We start from the raw sequence: 18,614 nt of genomic DNA, 5'->3' as shown, positions 1-18,614 counted from the left end.
GAAAAAAAAGAAAGAGAGAGTTTTTTTTGATAGTTTATTAAGTGTTTTTCAAAGCTCGAAGGAGTGGGCTACAGCGGATTCCACAGTGGACGACGAGGAAGACACGTTTTGACAGATTCCTCAGCAGCAAGGCAAGAAGGGGCGTTCACCCGCAAGTGTCAAATTAGACGGATGCGTCAAGTTAATATTGTACACCGACTCTCACAGGAAACCTGTTGAACGACGAAAAAAAGAAAGAAAAAAAACGTTAAAACTCATCGACTGCAACTTTACGCTTAATTAGTTATGTTGTATGTTTTGAAAGTGTACCAATAAGGAACGCTGTATTTTTAAAAATACCGGCAAGCCGCGCAGAGTTGAAACACTTCCGGTGGTTGCTTTTGCTTTGAAAAGCACTAAACGGAAGTGCTTATATATTCCTCCAGGACCTTGACACTACTAAACTAACTGTCCGCCCAGCTTGGCGGAGTTTGCAGCATAGTGCTGCCGAGCTGGTCGTCGCCCTTATATAACTTTAATGCCTCCAGCTTGCATGACGCATTGGCGACATTTATTCAAACGAAGAATCCGTCGACAGTTTTTTAAAATTCACACTAGCATATAAACGAGTACTTTTCTGTGAGTGTTTTTATACGCGCGTTTCCTTTAATGATTTACACCTCTTGAGTGGGGGAAAGTGGAGCAGGCGAGACACGGGAGGCTTCGACTCGGATCTGCTTCCTCCTCCTCCGTCGACATTGTTTACTTTAGTTGCTAAATAGTTAGCTCTCAGTCGGATTATTTATTCGAGCATAGGAGAAACATTGTGGTGTCGTCAACTGGACGGTATGTTTTTTTTTTATTTTTTTTTTTAAATCTGTCTGGACTTTGTGTTTGTGACTCATTTTGACTGGAGATGACTTAAACGACAAAGGTGGCATCTTCTTCTAAAACAACAGGTAAGATTCACTTTCTATTAATGCATTCACTTTGTAATGGCGCTGATTGTTATACACATCTGAGGAAGCCTGGAAATGACCTATTTGTGTGTTGTTTGGGAGTTAAAAAGCAATAGCATCCTTGTCAAGAAAAGGGCGATAAAGTGCAGTTAATCCAGGCAGCCAACAGGTTGCACTAATGTCGCGCTCTCTTTTAGGAAAAAATGCAAAAAAAAAGCTTGGAAAACACGACGTTTCCATCTTAAAACATTCCAATCTGTGACATGCTTTTTTTTTGCGTTTCAAAGTGCACGAATGCATGTCTTGAGAGGAGGTGTCTTGCATTAAGTACGTTAAGTGCAGTGCATGAGTGCTCACAACTTACTTATACTCGCATTGCTACACTGAATAAAAAAACAAAACAAAACAAAGATAATAATGCAGAGTTTTGATAGAGAACGTCATAAGGAAATATTATACAAATATTGTTTGTTTTTGTAGTTTCCAGTGGCCTAGAAGTGCATCATACTGAAAGCATATTTTGGTTGCCTTAGTAATAAACCACATAAAAGAGGTGGAAATATTAGGAACTTCATGTTTTCCAATGTCTTTACTCTACTGTTTTTGCATTATTGTTGATGAAAATTCTATTTTTTGTGTAATATTGCTTGATTTGATATATTTAATGAAATGAAATGTAAATTGTACATCATTAGGTACACCATCACAACCCAAAAATACTGTAAATGTCATTTACATTGGTGTAGAGCTGCATTGGATCACACTGACAGCTGTTTCCATTATGCATTATGTATATATGATTAAATGTACATTGATTAGTTTAGTATGAATTATATTAAATATATGTATTATAATGATAAATAGGATAAATACAATTCTCATGTTTAGAATATGTACAAAAAATGATAAAGCCAACCAAAATGTGTTTATATTTTTACAAATAAGACACATGAATAATTGTAATAATATATTATATTAATATATAATATTCTATTTGTTGTTATTACAAATAGTAGACATGATTACAAATTAGAAATGTCCAAATTTTAGGAAATTAAACATTTGGAACTGTTTTCAATGTAGTGGTAAAGTGGAAAAAGTAACATTCTTTTTCAAAAATATATTCTTATTATTCATTTTATTAAATATTATACACTTTCTAATTCAGGGGTCTCAAAGATGCGGCCCGCGGGCCATATGTGGCCCGCAGGACACTACTTTGAGGCCCCCGCTTTGATATGAAAGTTTAATGTTAGTGCGGCCCGCGCAAGTTTGATATGGATGCTGTATGGTATCATGTACCCAGAAAAAATTATTACGTTTGATTAATGTTCATGTTAAAGGTTAAATAACTGTTAATAGTTATCCTCCCTATCCGTGTGGAAGTGGTAAGTTTTTGGCTATTTAAGTTTAAAGGAAATAACTTGAAGGCTACCGTTTAGGTCGCTAGCTCTCTAGTTTGCGAGTTAGCGTGTGTCTCAAGACCCTGCAGTTGCGCAATATGTTGTAAATAAAAAGAGTATAAATGTGACTATAGTCGTGTTTTGTCATGTCTACAGGGCTCTAATAATGCTTTGTTCATTTTAATCTGAAAAAAATAATTTGTTTACCCACCAACTATATGTGGTTTCTTAATTTTTAATTATTTGCTGTTTTATTATTATTATTATTATTATATTTATTTATTACTGATTGATTGATTTTCTTTATTCTTGTTCTTATTTTGTGTAGAAAAATAAAAAGTAAGATATTTGAGAACAGTGGAATGTTTTATCAGAGCTTTTCTTGTAGAAAATTGGAACCAAAGCAAAGTTTATTCATTTTTCTGTTTTTAATAAATGCGTTTTTTTTTTTTGGAAAACCTGATGCGGCCCAGTCTCAACCAGACCCTAGCTCCAGTGGCCCCCAGGTAAATTGAATTTGAGACCCCTGTTCTAATTAATATCTTCACCCCTTATGTCCGGTAGTTAATTAAGCCAATCCTAACTATATGATAAAATAATTCAGAGTTTTTTGTTCCTGATTGTGTATGAAGTGTCCTATACATTTTTTTTTATTATTATGAAACATGAGTTTTTCTCAAGTTTGGCTCATTTGAGCATCATAACAACAACAGCAGTATCAGTGCAACAAACGGCTGTTCTTATAGTTCCAAAAGTCCCACATGTGACAGGCCCTTAAGGTACAATTGCATGCAAATATTTGCCCTCCTACAAAGCAGGTGCCCTCTGGCTATGGTTGTATCTTATGGGCTTTTTGTTGGTCTCATTTTGCACTTTCTTGCGAGTGAAGACAGTGTGTGGCCCCGAGGGCCCGTGTGGGGGTTAATTTGCATTGACAGGAGAACGCGGTGGACGTGTTTTAGCACAGAAACTCACTTCAAAGGCAGAAATAACATTAGCAGACAATTACACTTATTTATGTCCTGCAGTCGTCAACGTCTGTCTTTGTTTAATTCAGGTCAGAGTGATGTGTGTGTGTGTGTGTGTCATTTGTGAGCATTTGTGGGCGTTCTTAAAGAGAGGAAATTGCCTGTTTGATGCTGTTGATGTTTCGTCAATGATAGGTAGATAAGAAGCTAAGATAAGAAGTAATGCATCTTTGTTGTAGTCACTTCTGACATCTCCAGATGTGGGGTGTGTTCACACTTGTCATTTTTGATCCGGTTACAACGAAATCTGTTTGCTCTGCCAATATGGTTACATTGGTTACATGTAAAAAAACACAGACCTTAATCCAGGACTGGATCAAACAGGCAGGCCAAGACCACCTGAGGGGATGCCTTTTGGACTCCATCTGACCGCCTCCAAAAATCGGAATCTATGTCTTTTAAATGCGAACAAACCCGACATCTATACATCCATTTTTTAACCGCTTATCCTCACAAGGGTCGCGGGGGGTTGCTTGAGCCTATCCCAGCTGTCTTGTACACCCTGGACTGGTGGCCAGCCAATCACAGGGCACATATAGACAAACAACCATTCACACTCACATTCATACCTATGGACAATTTGGTGTCGCTAATTAACCTAGCATGTTTTTGGAATGTGGGAGGAAACCGAAATACCCGGAGAAAACCCACGCATGCACGGGGGAGAACATGCAAACTCCACACAGAGATGGCCGAGTGTGGAATTGAACCCTGGTCTCCTTGCTGTGAGGTCTGCGCGCTAACCACTCGCCCCATATTATGTGTTTTTTAACAAAAATAAATAAATAAAGAACACTAAGAAACCTAATCAGCAAACTGAAAGACAGTCTGGTCCCGATGTGCTAACTTTGCTAGCCAGTGTGTTAATTTGAATAATTTGCTAAACGCTGTATATCGGGTGTAGGATGTCATGTCGATGGCGAGATGATGAGTTCAGCACTTGGCCTGGTTGAATCCAAATAGTACACTCCATTTTGCCTCACAGGCCACATATAGACAAACAACCATTCACACTCACATTCATACCTATGGACAATTTGGAGTCGCCAATTAACCTAGCATGTTTTTGGAATGTGGGAGGAAACCGGAGTACCCGGAGAAAACCCACGCATGCACGGGGAGAACATGCTAACTCCACACAGAGATGGCTGAGAGTGGAATTGAACCGTGGTCTCCTTGCTGTGAGGTTTGCGCGCTAACCACTCGACCACCGTGCCACCCCATATTAAGTGTTTTTGAACTCCATTTTGCCTCGGTTGCTTTTGAAGACACAATGCAGCTCGAATTTTCCACTTCATCCCGACTAATGTCATATCCTCTTTCTTTCCATGTGCCGGGAATCAACCCTCGAAGAATAACAAAATGGATCGGGGTGGACCGAATTGCAATGGTAATCCAGACGGCCGCCTGTCATTTGCAGAGTCTGGAGTATGCGGAGATGGGGGTAACGTGACCCCTGCCATAGCCCCACATGGACGGGGTGGAGCCAAAGACCAGGTGGAGCTAGGAAGTCTTTTTGACTCCCATCCGCAGGTCATGTGCGAAGGGTCTGATATGAAACCGGGTAAAATGATCAGACTCGAGAAACAGGATATCGGTGTGTTCAACATCGAGGATGACTTGGCGCTCCTGAATCAGAATATTGCAGAACTGGACAACACGTCCACGTCTGTCCTCCCACTGCCAGACCTTTTCCCCCAGCACATCAAACAGGAAGGCGACTTCTCATTGGATAAAGAATTGGGTCCCTGCGGCGGACACGCAGGTGCTACTTCCTGTGAATTGACAGGGACTCGCCTGATTGAGGAGAGCGAACTTTGGAAAGACCTGGACCTTTCCGGATCCCTGCCGGAGATCGGCGAGTTTGATTTGGGTTCGGAAGTAGCTCACTTGGATAACATCCTGCACGATAGCAGCATCGTCGGCGGACCCATCGGAGGTTTACCAAAAGTAACAAAACCGCCCGTGAATAACGGCAGGAGCTGTCAAGACTCGAACGACGCAAGCCAGCAACAACAGCACGCCGTCCTCCACCATCCTCACCAGCAACATCACCTTCTACAGCTTCACCATCAACCATCACTTCTGTCCAGCGTCGTCATCAAGGAAGAACATCAAGACAACGCATTCGTACACAATCCCGGTGCGGTCAAGTCGGAGAAGCAGGAACGGCTTCCCTTCTGCCAGTCTCAGTGTCTCCAAGGCAGCATGGGGTCACTCCACACCGAGGCCCCGTTGTCCTCGTCCATGGACTCGATTCCTGACTACTGCTACAGAACCAACCCGACCCCCAGCATCATAGACCGAAAGCCCTTTGGCATGTACTCAAACCCAACCCCGGTCGGAGAGAGCTGGATGCGAGGGGATGGGTATGGCAAGGTCCAGGTGGTTCCGAGGGCCAATGACGGACTCTCCACCACGACTGCTTTGACCTCGTACCCTCTCAGCTTCTCAGGGTAGGTAACATTTTTCGTATATTTGAAGTCGCTGTATTGCTGTTGGTTTCAGAACCGGCTTTGTCTTTGGTGAGCTTGACCGGGAATCTGTTTTGCTGGATTTTTGTTGCTCTTTTCAATTCGACTCAAACCTAGATCAAATCTACTTTCAGACCCAACTGAAAATTTCCTAAAATTATGTGTAAGAATCTGATTGATTGATCTCAGTTGATGTTTAAATACAGATTCCGAATCACATCTGGGTTAAATTAAAGTTAAAATTTAAATTTGGATCAGATCTGGATTAAAGTCGGTTCAGATGCAAGGAAAAATTGAAAAAATCTGAACCTGTTGAACATGTTCAGTGTTTTTAATGATTTCGTTGTGTGTTTTTAATGAATTTGGTTTCTGACTAATTGGGTGAAAATATGACAGAAATGCAAACATAACAATAAATGAGGTTTTCCGTAATACATTTAAAAATGTGTTGACTGTAGAATTTGATCTGGATCAAATTTGGTTTTGAATCACAAATATGAAAACAAATATGGACAGTGATGGAGCACCAGTCAAAAGTTTGAATATTTGTATATTTGAAGTCGCTCTATTGCTGTTGGTTTCAGAACCGGCTTTGTCTTTGGTGAGCTGGACCGGGAATCTGTTTGCTGGATTTTTGTCGTTCTTTTCGATTTGACTCAAACCTAGATCAAATCTACTTTCAGACCCAACTGAAAATTTCCTAAAATTAGATGTAAGAATCTGATTGATTGATCTCAGTTGATGTTTAAATACAGATTCCACATCTGGGTTATTGGATTTTCTGTCAGAAAATTTAAATTGTGAAAAACAGAATCTGTATCAGATCCATTTGAATTTTAAATCCATTTTTTAAACACAGCCCAAAACCAAATTTAATCTCGATCTGATCCACATTCCACGTCTAAAAGGAATTTTAATTTTTATCATAGAAAATCCAATTGAACAGGTTCAGATTTTTCAATTTTTCCTTGCATCTGAACCGACTTTAATCCAGATCTGATCCACATTCCACATCTAAAAGGAATTTTAATTTTTATCATAGAAAATCCAATTGAACAGGTTCAGATTTTTCAATTTTTCCTTGCATCTGAACCGACTTTAATCCAGATCTGATCCAAATTCCAAATTCTAAATATATATATGTAACATATATATACATATATATATGTAACACTCGACATATATATACATAACGTATATAAATTTCAATCTCTCAAATGTGAATATTGTTTCATTTTCTTCATCATCTGTGAAAATAGAATAAATTTTTGCTTCCTCTCTGGTATGTTGTGGACCAAACCATAACTGTTTGTAATTGGTTTATATTGATTAGGTCTGTGTACGGCCTCGCCAATAACTCTATTAATAGAACGTTAGTTGCAGCCCGAATCAAACCACTATGAATTTGGTTTCTGAATTTGACAGTCACGCTACAGTACAATGGGAATGTGTCACCACACAGGAAGTGGCCGCTTGGTTGTTTTATAGTGTAGAGTCCTGTGGGAAAGTGGCTTTTCTTGCAGCACATGGAGAATGCTTGACTTTCCGGAACAAGTGAAGTTTTGAAGGAAGGGAAATTTATATTTTACTTTTATGAGCTCTTACGAAAGGGTCAGATGTGAAGGTGTTTCTGTTCAGCTCACTTTGTAAACAAGTGGATCATAAGCAGAGGTCTGGGTTCTTATCTTCCCACTAGTGCAGGGGTCTCAAACTCAATTTATTTGGGGGCCACTGGAGCTAGGGTCTGGGTGAAACTGGGCCGCATCAGGTTTCCCCCCCCCAAAAAAAAAAAAACACATTTATTAAAAACAATAAATGTGTTTGGTTCCAATTTTCTACAATAAAAGCTCTGATAAAACATTCCACTGTTCTCAAATATCTTAATTTTTATTTTTCTACACAAAATAAGATGAAAAATAAACAAATCAAGAATGAAGAAAATCAATCAATCAGTAATAAATAAATATATTAATAATAATAAAACCCCAAATAATAAAAACATAAGAAACCACATATAGTTGGTGGGTAGACAAATTATTTTTTTCAGATTAAAATGAACAAAGCATTATTAGAGCCCTGTAGACATGACAAAACACGACTATAGTCACATTTATACTCTTTTTTTATTTACAACATATTGCGCAACTGCAGGGTCTCGAGACACAGGCTAACTCGCAAACTAGAGAGCTAGCGACCTAAACGGTAGCCTTCAAGTTATTTCCTTTCAACTTAAATAGCCAAAAACTTACCACTTCCACACGGATAGGGAGGATAACTATTAACAGTTATTTAACCTTTAACATGAACATGAATCAAACGTAATAATTTTTTCTGGGTACATGATACCATACAGCATCCATATCAAACTTGCGCGGGCCGCACTGACATTAAACTTTCTTATCAAGGCGGGAGCCTCAAACTAGTGTCCACATAGGGCCACATGTTTGAGACCCCTGCCCTAGCGCATTCCTGTTTGCCGCTGTCATTCAATGTCTCCTTAGTTGCATTTCATGCTTGAAGAGAACAAGCGACTTGATTGTTACGTCTGTATCTTGAAACTCCCACTAGTTCCCGGAGTCCCATGGGGTGTTTTTAAACGCAAATAGGGAATGCAATAAAAGGCCTAACATGAGTTAAATGTACATCCTCTAGCTGTGGATCTACAGTATATGTGTACAGAGACGCTGTGGGGGCCACCTGTGGTGATATATATTTTGGTGTGTCTCTCCACTGTCCCTTTTCTACTCGCCTTATGCGCCCCTTGAAAGCTTTGCTCTCCTTTTGCTGCAGTTAGTATGAAATAAAGTTTGCTTCTGCATTCAAGCGTATGTTTTATAAACGGTGAGCCTCATAGCACCGCCGTACATCTACAAATAGTATTCTTACATTGTGCAGTGATATTTGTCAAAGTGTACTGGAATTGCAAGTTAAAGGCGCCATCTCCACATAACATAATATTTGGTAAGACTGTTTCCACACCTCTGTGGGCGTTGCTGTTGAAATGGCATGTTAGTAAAGTTAATATCTGCTTTTGTTCCTGAGTGGGGAAAAAAAAGAGGCATCCGTTAGAGTGATGGCTTTTACATGTTTGTTGTTATATTGTTATCATGATTACCACAACAGTTATTTTCTCCTTGAAAAATAACATTGATACTAATTTCCTGTGTTAGACGTGTGCTTGATTGTTGAAATATTTATGTATATATATATGTATATGTATATATATATATATATGTATGTATGTGTGTGTGTATATGTGTGTGTGTGTATATATATACATGTATATAATATATGTATGTATATGTGTATATATGTGTATATATATATGTGTGTGTGTGTATATAATATATGTATGTATATGTGTATACATATGTATGTATATGTATGTGTGTATATATATATATATATATATGCATGTGTGTATATACTACATAAAAATATACATAAAAATACATACATATATTACATAAAAATATTACATTGAGTTTCGAATTTGGGAGAAAACTTTAATTTTCTTGCAAACATTAGCTCGCACTCTTTGCTACGTAAGACATGAAAGCCCCGTCTCTCAACCACAACAGGAAGCGAAAAACCCCCGTCCCTTGCGCCCACCCCTCCGGGTGGCAACCCCTCCCCTATCGATTGTTCCGGGGTGAATTATGTCCCGGTAACCCTACCACTACAACATAAAATATTGCATAAAAATATGTAAAATATTACATAAAAATATACATACATACAGAGCCAGGCAAAATGTGGAAACTTTTTTTTTTCCATTTTTCTATATATATATATATATATATTTTTTTTTGTTTGTTTTTCTACAGTGTGCCGCATTTTGGACACCCTTGATATATGCAGCATGTACCTTGTGATTGCCTGGTTACCATTGCAGGGCGTCTCCTCTCTCACCCACTTAATAGCTTTCCCCGGTGTTGGACGTATTGCTATGAGAGCTTCTCCACTGACAAGCATTCAATGTTTCAAAGGTCTTTTTTGCAATTTGCTCTTTCGCCTCATTCCTCTGAAAAAAACTGGAACTGTATTCTGCACGCTACATTACAATTCATGCATGGCTAAAGTGATTGTTGCAACTTAAGTGTGTCCAAATTTGGTATTGTTGTTAAAAAAAAGGCTGTGCACATGGAACTGGAACTCTGTTCTTTTCAGCAGCCAAGATTGTATTTTATATTTTATGTTCAGTTTGCGTTGACAGAGCTCAGACATGGCTGGGGGGTGGGGGGTGGGGGTTAAAAACCTCAGCTCCCACAATTAAGAGACACAATTACAGGTCATTATATTTTTCTTAACACCTATTTACACACAGCTTACACTATTTTGGATTTCAGACTGGTGGCCTAAAGGCTTGTGTGTGCAGGCTCCACCCAGGCTACAGTAAATGTACATATTATGTCATCTAATCCACACTCCAACATTTCACTTCATTGGGCCAAAGAGAGAAAGTTACAACATTGTAACATTTGTAAACAATGGCTGCCACCCAAACAACTCAATTAAATACTAGTAGCAGAGCATCAAATCATCAGTATTGGTGCCATCCAGTATGCATTAGCGCCATCTATGAAACAGAATCTAAACCCTTCTATACTTTATTCACAAGTGCAGTTTTATTAAAAAAGAAAATATATATCTATATAAAACATGTCCCAAGTTTAATTATAAAATATTAGCAAGATTGAATTTGATCTTTTCCTGTTTAAATTGATCCCGGGTGCGTTCAGTGTGTTCAGATATGACGTAACACGCAGATCCAGACGTTCTTCACTTTTAAAAATGGAGGCCAGTGAATCGGCATTGGACTAAGCAAAGTTTGTTTTTGATTCAAACTAAATTTCAAGACTGGACAAACGAAAAACTGACAATACGGAGTTATTCCAACAAATGAAAGAAAAACTTCGGAAAAAAGTCGGTATCAACGTGATGTTGATGTTTACGTTTTACTGCGCATGACCCATTGATTATTCTGGTTGATTTTCACGGCGCATGTAGACAAGAGATTGGAATATTCCTTTCCATGGATACCATTGTTTCCCGAAAGGTCATTCGGAAAGAGAAAAAGTGGTGATGTAAAAATGTGGCTACTGTGGAGTGTCTGTGGTGTAAAGACTGGCAGAGCAATGTAATATTGGTCCGTGTGGCAACACCTACCTTGTTCCTCCGATAGACTTATTGATGCACGTGTGAGGTCGTGGTGACATTTTGGAACATTTTTGGTTAGTGGTGTGCCACAAGATTTTTCCAATGTAAAAAAACATGCCTTGGCTGAAAAAAGGTTGAAAATCACTGAATTAGACGATGTTGGCAGGGATGCCATGATAGATGTTTTGGTAGTCAAACGATCGCTGATTGGTTGATCGCGAACAAGAACGGGTGTGGGTAAAACTCGGACTGTGGACTACGGACCGCGGTCTAAATAAACGATTCTGATTGGTCCATTTCAAGATTTGCAAGGATTGGTTTGCAAATTACCACCGTGTTTTACCAACACCCAACAAGAACCGCTTTAAAAAAAAAAAAAACTCTTGGCAGTATGGCATGCAAAGTGCACTTGCCCGACGGGAATGGATTTACTTGCCCGAATTTTGTTTTAACTTGCCCCGGGCCATCGGTACATCGTTATTGTCGAGCCCTGCGGATGTCATACAGCATCCATCTTACATTGACTTTAGTCAATTACAGCCTTAACGCCGTACCTTCTGGCTGCCCCTCATCTCACAATACAGCTTTTCTCTAAACAAGAAACATCACATTTGAATCTTGTGACACCCCCTTACAGTATGATATTGATGAAAACGGCTATGAAGTTGGTGTGTCGAGACAAACGGAGCACTACTTAGGAAATACTTTTGCATTGTGTGTGTGTGTGTGTGTGTGTGTGTGTGTGTGTAAAAGAATATGATGTGTTGAGACTTGTTTTGATGAAAGCGCTGATTGCTTCCTGGTGATAATCTGCCTCTCGTCAGAAACCAGTAGCATACTTTAATAGTGATTGTACTGATGAGCATTCATTAAAAGCAACCTTTCTTTAATCTCATATTTCCCATGTCGTATTCAGCATTTGTTCCTTCTTAACTGTGGTTTTATTACTTCCAGAATAGGTATTAATTAATTAATTAATTTCCATGTCAGTGTACATTTTTCCTTAACTCATTAGCAAGTTATGCAAGAATCATCATGAGAAAACTGAAGGATAGGCGGTGTCGTTATTGTTCGCTAATGATTACCAGACATTCTCTCTAGTCTATTCATCACATGCAACAACGTGACTTTTAAGGAGTGGGACAGTGTGACACAAATGTTAGCAACACTAGCAATAGCTACGTTAGCTCACATATTCACAACAACATCACAACATGATTTAAATGTAGACCTCTCACCTCAAGTCATTGATAGTTGATAGTTGCTCTGGGCTTTATTTTAAGATGTGTAACGAAGCCTGCTTTTGTGTGGCCGCTTGTGCACGGGCTTATTGGAATTGAACCTTTTTTTTTTTTTTACTGATCTTTAATAACAATATATTTACAACTATAATTACAATTCACTTTCCCTGCACGCCTCCATGCTTGCTTTACCACTTCCTCCATACTGTGGAGGACTTTAATACATGGAAAAGAGCCATGTCAAGCTCTTATAAAATGCACTTCTGCCACCTTGTGGTCATTTTTACGGCTTCAAACTGCACTGAACATGAGCTCTTTTGTTGTGTACTTGCATCATCACCTCTATAATACGTTTTTTGGATTGGGCAGTCAGTTTGAAAAATATATATACAAGTACGTCTTTGGTAGCGAATGAGTATGAGGACTTTATTCTGCTGACTTCCACATTGGCGTGGAAACACGAGGCGGAAAACATGAGTTCAATTACTGGATACAAATTATTGCCCGAGGGCCCTTTTCATAATGAATTACACATGAAAGGAAATGGCTTTTAGAAAATGTATTGCTATACAAATATTTTCATATTTAACATTTGTCTTCATGTTAGCAAGGTTGCATTGACTGTCGGCGAGGTCACTTGATCACTGTGCCTCCTGCCTACTTTGTGCTGACCCTTTCCTTAAAATAGCTATGCCCTCGTGTCTGCACCTCGTTTATTTCCGTCATGGCTACCGCTAAGGCTAGGCTACTATTTTTAAACACGGCGCAGCTCGGGGATGAAAATACTTAACCGGGGTGTGCTAAATTTATGAAAACGCATTTGTCACTGAATATCAATCTTAATACACTTAACTCATAATATGCAATTGTATACTGGTTTTGTTGACATTTTTTTGAACATATTTCCCAAATAATAGAAGAAACCTTTACAGTTTTTGTGTGCCAAACATGCTCAACAGGTTAACCGATTACCGCATGTCAGTATCATTGTGTCACTTTCACTTAATGATGGCGACGAATAGAAACCAGGCTGTGTGAGAATGAGAGAGACTCTGAAGTGGGACACTCGTCGTCCTTAGACACTCTGAAAATAGTTTCCTGTTTTATACTGAGAGTCTCCTGTATTTAAAGTATAGTCCCACTGAATATATTGTATGATGACCTCTCTTTATAAAGTTTTTTTGATAGGCTGAACTAACAATAAGAGTACTTCCTGTTCTTCGTACTTCTTTTCGTCCCCCTTTAAAACCAAAACGGCCAACTGGAACAGTCGCCATATCTGTGGTGACATAGCAGTGCCACTCGGTGGAAACTCGGCATCCGAAGCCCCCCGTCTGTATTGCTTTCAAATAATCAGACACGGAAGCCACAGCCGGTCGACTTCCTCTCCGCTTCCTTCAATCTCTTGGGTTGAGAATAGCGTCACGCTTTGGCCGCTGGCCCAGCGCTGCTTTGTGTAGTGAGCATTCAAGTCCAGACAGCTAGATTAGCTCTGGTTACATGACGGTATGCTCCTTCACTCTATGACCCCGAAGGCCTCCATTGCCTCGCAGTGCTGCTCTCATGCTAATTTGTGTAGTGAAAATGGGATGTCATGTGGAAGCAGCAAGGATTTTAATGCTTTTGCGTCGTCATTTTTTTTTGCACTCGCCGTGCATTTTGACCCTCGATTCGGCTTCTACACTACGCATTTTGTTGAATTTGACCTGTTTGTTTACTTTTGAATTCAGTTTGTGAAGCCTGGATTGCGAATAACCATGTTTTTATTGGTACAGAGGCATTGTAGTGCTTCTGTCCGTATAATCTTGTGACTGCAATAATAATGTAAAAGTTTTAGCCCTACAATTAATGGGGTACGACTGTGGAATGATTTGGAGGCAGAATTGAAACAATGTCTAAATATAAAACTATTTAAATATAAGTATAAATTAAGTATAGTGGAACGTATAGTGAAGGGTAATAATAATGGTTGTTATGTTAACAGGATGTAAATATATAAAACAGAGCCTGGTCATGTGTTGGCATCAAGGAAATGGACTGAAACGGAATTGTGGAATTGTGGAATTGTGGCAGTGAGATCTTTACTTTTACTAGTCAAGCAATTACAATGTTTTTGTAGTAGTAAGACTCAAATGTGATTATTTAATTTGAGGTATTTTAAAGAATATTTTTGTTTTTTCTCTCACATTTATTTTTTAATCTCACTGAAACAATACCGTAACATTGATGTTTTTTTTATATCCATGTTAGTTTGTGATGACTGGTGTGGTGACTGTATAGTTGGAGTGGTTTTATTCTTTTTTTTCTTTTGTACTGGACTATGTACGATACGATGACTAGTAATGAACTGGTTGCTCTTGGCACGTAGTTGGGTGCCTCAAGCTGGGTGAGGGTGGTTGGATGTGGGGTTTTCATTCTTGTAGACAAGGAATAATATATGTTTTGATGAGATGAGGTTGGAATCTGGGTGGTTAGGTGGGGGTGGGACTAGATAAGTCTTGACTTCTTCCCATTCCTTTTCGAACATGTGTACGTTTATATATACATAGGTATTTTTATTTGGGTTGATTTATGTTTGGTTTGCTGTGCTTTGGATGATAAAGAAGGAAAAAAAATGTATGTTTTGCAGTGCCTTTTGTGTGTGTACACATACCAGGTTATTACGTCATGTCGCTGTTTTGTGTAATCCAAAACAAAACACTATTAATTACCTGGGATACGCCTGTTTTTTGTGGTAGATTGAAGTTTGAGCTTCATTTTTTGAGAAAATTACACTTCAACGGCACATCTTATGATTCTTCAGCTCAGTGTGTATGTTGTTCCTGTTGTTTTCCGCCTGATCTATTCTGCTGATTGTGTGTCTCACCGAATATTACAGTAATATTACTGACAACTAGTGGCCAATTTAGGTGTAATGATTTTTATGCTTCCATCCATTTTCCGGTTCCGGGTCACAGAAGCAGCGGTCTCGGTCCTCGGCCAACTCTTCCAGTTCCACTGGAGTACACCAAAGCATTACTAAACTAGCTGTGAGACATAATCCCCTTCTCTCATCTGGGCATGCCTGGAACACCTCACCGGGGAGGCGTTCAGGAAGCATCCGGCTCCTCTTGATGTGATGGAGGCGTCCTTGAAAATGCTTCATTTAAAATAGCAAAATATATTTACAATTTGCTTCAATATGACTAATTATGGGCATGATTTATTTATTATAAATATTTTTGAAAAACTGTGATAGTCAAGCAGTGAAATTCGAACCGCAAAGTATTATAGCTTATCAATAACTATTTTTAGAACCTGCAAGAGCCAATAAAAATGAACCCAGGTTTCATTTTGGACACCCCATAAACAATTAATACATATTTTTAGGTTATATAATATAATTTATTGATATACTTGTGTGAGAGTAAAAAACAGGATAACTAGTTCTACAGCAAACCGGGCTTCAATTCAGCCAGGTCCTAAGTCTGTCTGGATCTTATCACCCGACCTTTGCCCTCCTCATTTCTGTTTGCTTGCTGCTATAAAAGTCTCCCTCGCTCTAAAACTACTGTAATTTTCCTTCCCGCCACACCTTTTTTTTTTTTTTTTTTTAATCAAACATAGTTTCCTCTTTGGCAACTGTTGTAATTTCCACGGCTTCTTATGCAAGACTCAGCTTTCTTTGTCTTCTCTGTTCGGTAAAAAAAAAAAAAAAAATCATGTTATTGTTTCACCGCTGCGGATTGAAAATTCCCCTACGAGATTTATCTTTGCCATATTTAAACCATTGACCTCTTTTCAGATTTTGGAGCAGCTATCATGACACACTAGGTGATTTATTACCGTAGTATTGAAGATGAATTCATTACGAGAGAATATCTGACTATCATTGTGTTGATTTTATGACTTGTTTTTGTGCTCTCAAATACACCATGCAGGTATAATTTTCTTTAAAAAAGATGGAATAACGCGGCACAGCGGTCTAGTGGTTAGCACGCAGACCTCACAGCTAGGAGACCAGGGTTCAATTCCACCCTCGGCCTTCTCTGTGTGGAGTTTGCATGTTCTTCCCGTGCATGCGTGGGTTTTCTCCGGGTACTCCGGATTCCTCCCACATTCCAAAAACATGCTAGGTTAATTGGCGACTCCAAATTGTGAGTGTGAATGGTTGTTTGTCTATATGGGCCCTGTGATTGGCTGGCGACCAGTCCAGGGTGTACACCGCCTCTCGCCCAAAGACAGCTGGGATAGGCTCCAGCACCCCCCCGCGACCCTCGTGAGGAAAAGCGGTAGAAAATGAATGAATGAATGTAGATGGAATGACTGCGTTTGAGTGTTTTTTGAAGGCTAATACTGTTAATGTGACTAATGTATGCTTTATGCGACTATGCTGATGTGAGTCACTTGTACAAGTGTGGACTTTGTTGTTTGTGTCCCAACAAGACTCCCGTGACTATACCTCATCTTCTGCACACTCACAGCAACAGCAAGTAACTCCTTCCGGGTCATTTGTAATATTTGATTTTCCACTTGTTAGATTATTGATGAATTCACAGCAGACACACTCGAGCGTTGCCAGCACTGAACACTTATTTGTTGCCTTCCTTCTTCCTCCTCCGAGGACTGTATTTTTAGCCTCTAACATGTTATTACGCTGAAAACAGTCACTGAGTTCATTTTGAGAAAATCAAAAGCAATTTGAAATTAAGTGGTAGGTGTCCCGAGGTAGATGTGCAGTGGACTAATCTTCTTTTTCTTTTCTATTTCGCCTTTTTCCACTACAGGGGTCGCCACAGCAAATCAACCGTCACACCAACACACACCAACTACCCTCATGTCCTCCTTCACTTACCATCCATAAACCTCCTCTTTGGTTTTCTTCTATGCCTCCTACCTGGCAGCATCCTTCTATCAATATATTCACTATCTCTTCTCTGGACATGTCCCAAACCATCTCAGTCTGGCCTCTCTGACTTTATATTCGAGGCCTCTAACATGTAATGTCCCTCTTGTACCTGATCCTATCCATCCTGGTCACTCCCAATGAGAAGCTCAGCATCCTCAGCTCTGCTACCTCCAGTTCTGCTTTCTGTCCTTTCCTCAGTGGCACTGTCTCTAGACCAAACAACATGGTACCTGATCCTATCCATCCTGGTCACTCCCAATGAGAAGCTCAGCATCCTCATCTCTGCTACCTCCAGTTCTGCTTTCTGTCCTTTCCTCAGTGGCACTGTCTCTAGACCAAACAACATGGTACCTGATCCTATCCATCCTGGTCACTCCCAATGAGAAGCTCAGCATCCTCATCTCTGCTACCTCCAGTTCTGCTTTCTGTCCTTTCCTCAGTGGCACTGTCTCTAGACCAAACAACATGGTACCTGATCCTATCCATCCTGGTCACTCCCAATGAGAAGCTCAGCATCCTCATCTCTGCTACCTCCAGTTCTGCTTTCTGTCCTTTCCTCAGTAGCACTGTCTCCAGATCAAACAACATGGCTGGTCTCACCACAGTTTTGTATACCTTTCCTTTCATTTTAGCTGAAACTATTTTCGCTGATCCTATCCATCCTGGTCACTCCCAATGAGAAGCTCAGCATCCTCATCTCTGCTAACTCCAGTTCTGCTTTCTGTCCTTTCCTCAGGGACACTGTCTCTAGACCAAGCAACATGGCTGGTCTCACCACAGTTTTTATACCTTTCCTTTCATTTTAGCTGAAACTCTTCTATCACACATCACTCCTGACCTTTTTCTCCACCTGTTCCATACTGCCCTGCACACGCTTCTTCACCTCCTTTTCACAATCGCCATTGTTCTGAATTATTAAAATTAACCACCTTCTGTATCTCTTCTCCCCGTAACCTCACTCTTCCACTCGGGTCCCTCTCATTCACACACATATAATCTGTCTTGCTGCGGCTAATCTTCATTCCTCTTCTTTCCAGGGCAAACCCCCCACTCTTCTAGCATCTTCTCCACCTGTTCCCTACTCTCGCTACAAATCACTCAATCATTGTCAATCACACTCATGCTATTAGGTGTAAAAAAGTCCATTGTCCTGCTTAATAGCAGCTGATAATTGGATTCACACCCAGATAAAAGGACAGAAAGTACGCATGTTCAGGTCAAGTGTGTTACACTTTTTCACAGTTCAAGCAATTCAAAACAGTTTCGACGGGTTGGACTTTTTATGCGGCAAGAAAATTCAAGCCAAAATGGTTGACAGCAAAGCAATAGTTGCCTATATTGCGTGAGGAGGCATATTATTTTATGGTATTTGTAGATCAGGGGTCTCAAACTCAATTTACCTGGGGGCCACTGGAGCTAGGGTCTGGGCAAGGCTGGGCCACATCAGGTTTTCCAAAAAAAAAACAACGCATTTATTAAAAA

General features: G+C 39.7%; 1 protein-coding gene across 3 annotated transcripts in view; it reads left to right on the top strand.

Annotated features, from left to right (window-relative positions):
* The first annotated feature begins 449 nt into the window (after positions 1-449).
* LOC131137773 (glucocorticoid receptor-like) overlaps positions 450-18,614 on the top strand; it is a 63,252-nt gene continuing 45,087 nt past the window's right edge. For 2 of the 3 annotated variants that reach the window (XM_058086032.1, XM_058086030.1), the window contains exons 1-2: positions 450-938; positions 4,723-5,825. In XM_058086032.1, the coding sequence (XP_057942015.1) occupies positions 4,732-5,825 (1,094 nt within the window). In that variant the 5' untranslated portion in view covers positions 450-938; positions 4,723-4,731. Of the gene's footprint in view, positions 939-2,814; positions 2,848-4,722; positions 5,826-18,614 lie in introns of all 3 variants that reach the window. The other variant, XM_058086031.1, reaches the window with a different exon arrangement.

This window comes from Doryrhamphus excisus, chromosome 11, assembly GCF_030265055.1.
Source record: "Doryrhamphus excisus isolate RoL2022-K1 chromosome 11, RoL_Dexc_1.0, whole genome shotgun sequence".
Taxonomy (NCBI): Eukaryota; Metazoa; Chordata; class Actinopteri; order Syngnathiformes; family Syngnathidae; genus Doryrhamphus; species Doryrhamphus excisus.
This window is presented reverse-complemented; position numbering and strand designations above follow the sequence as displayed.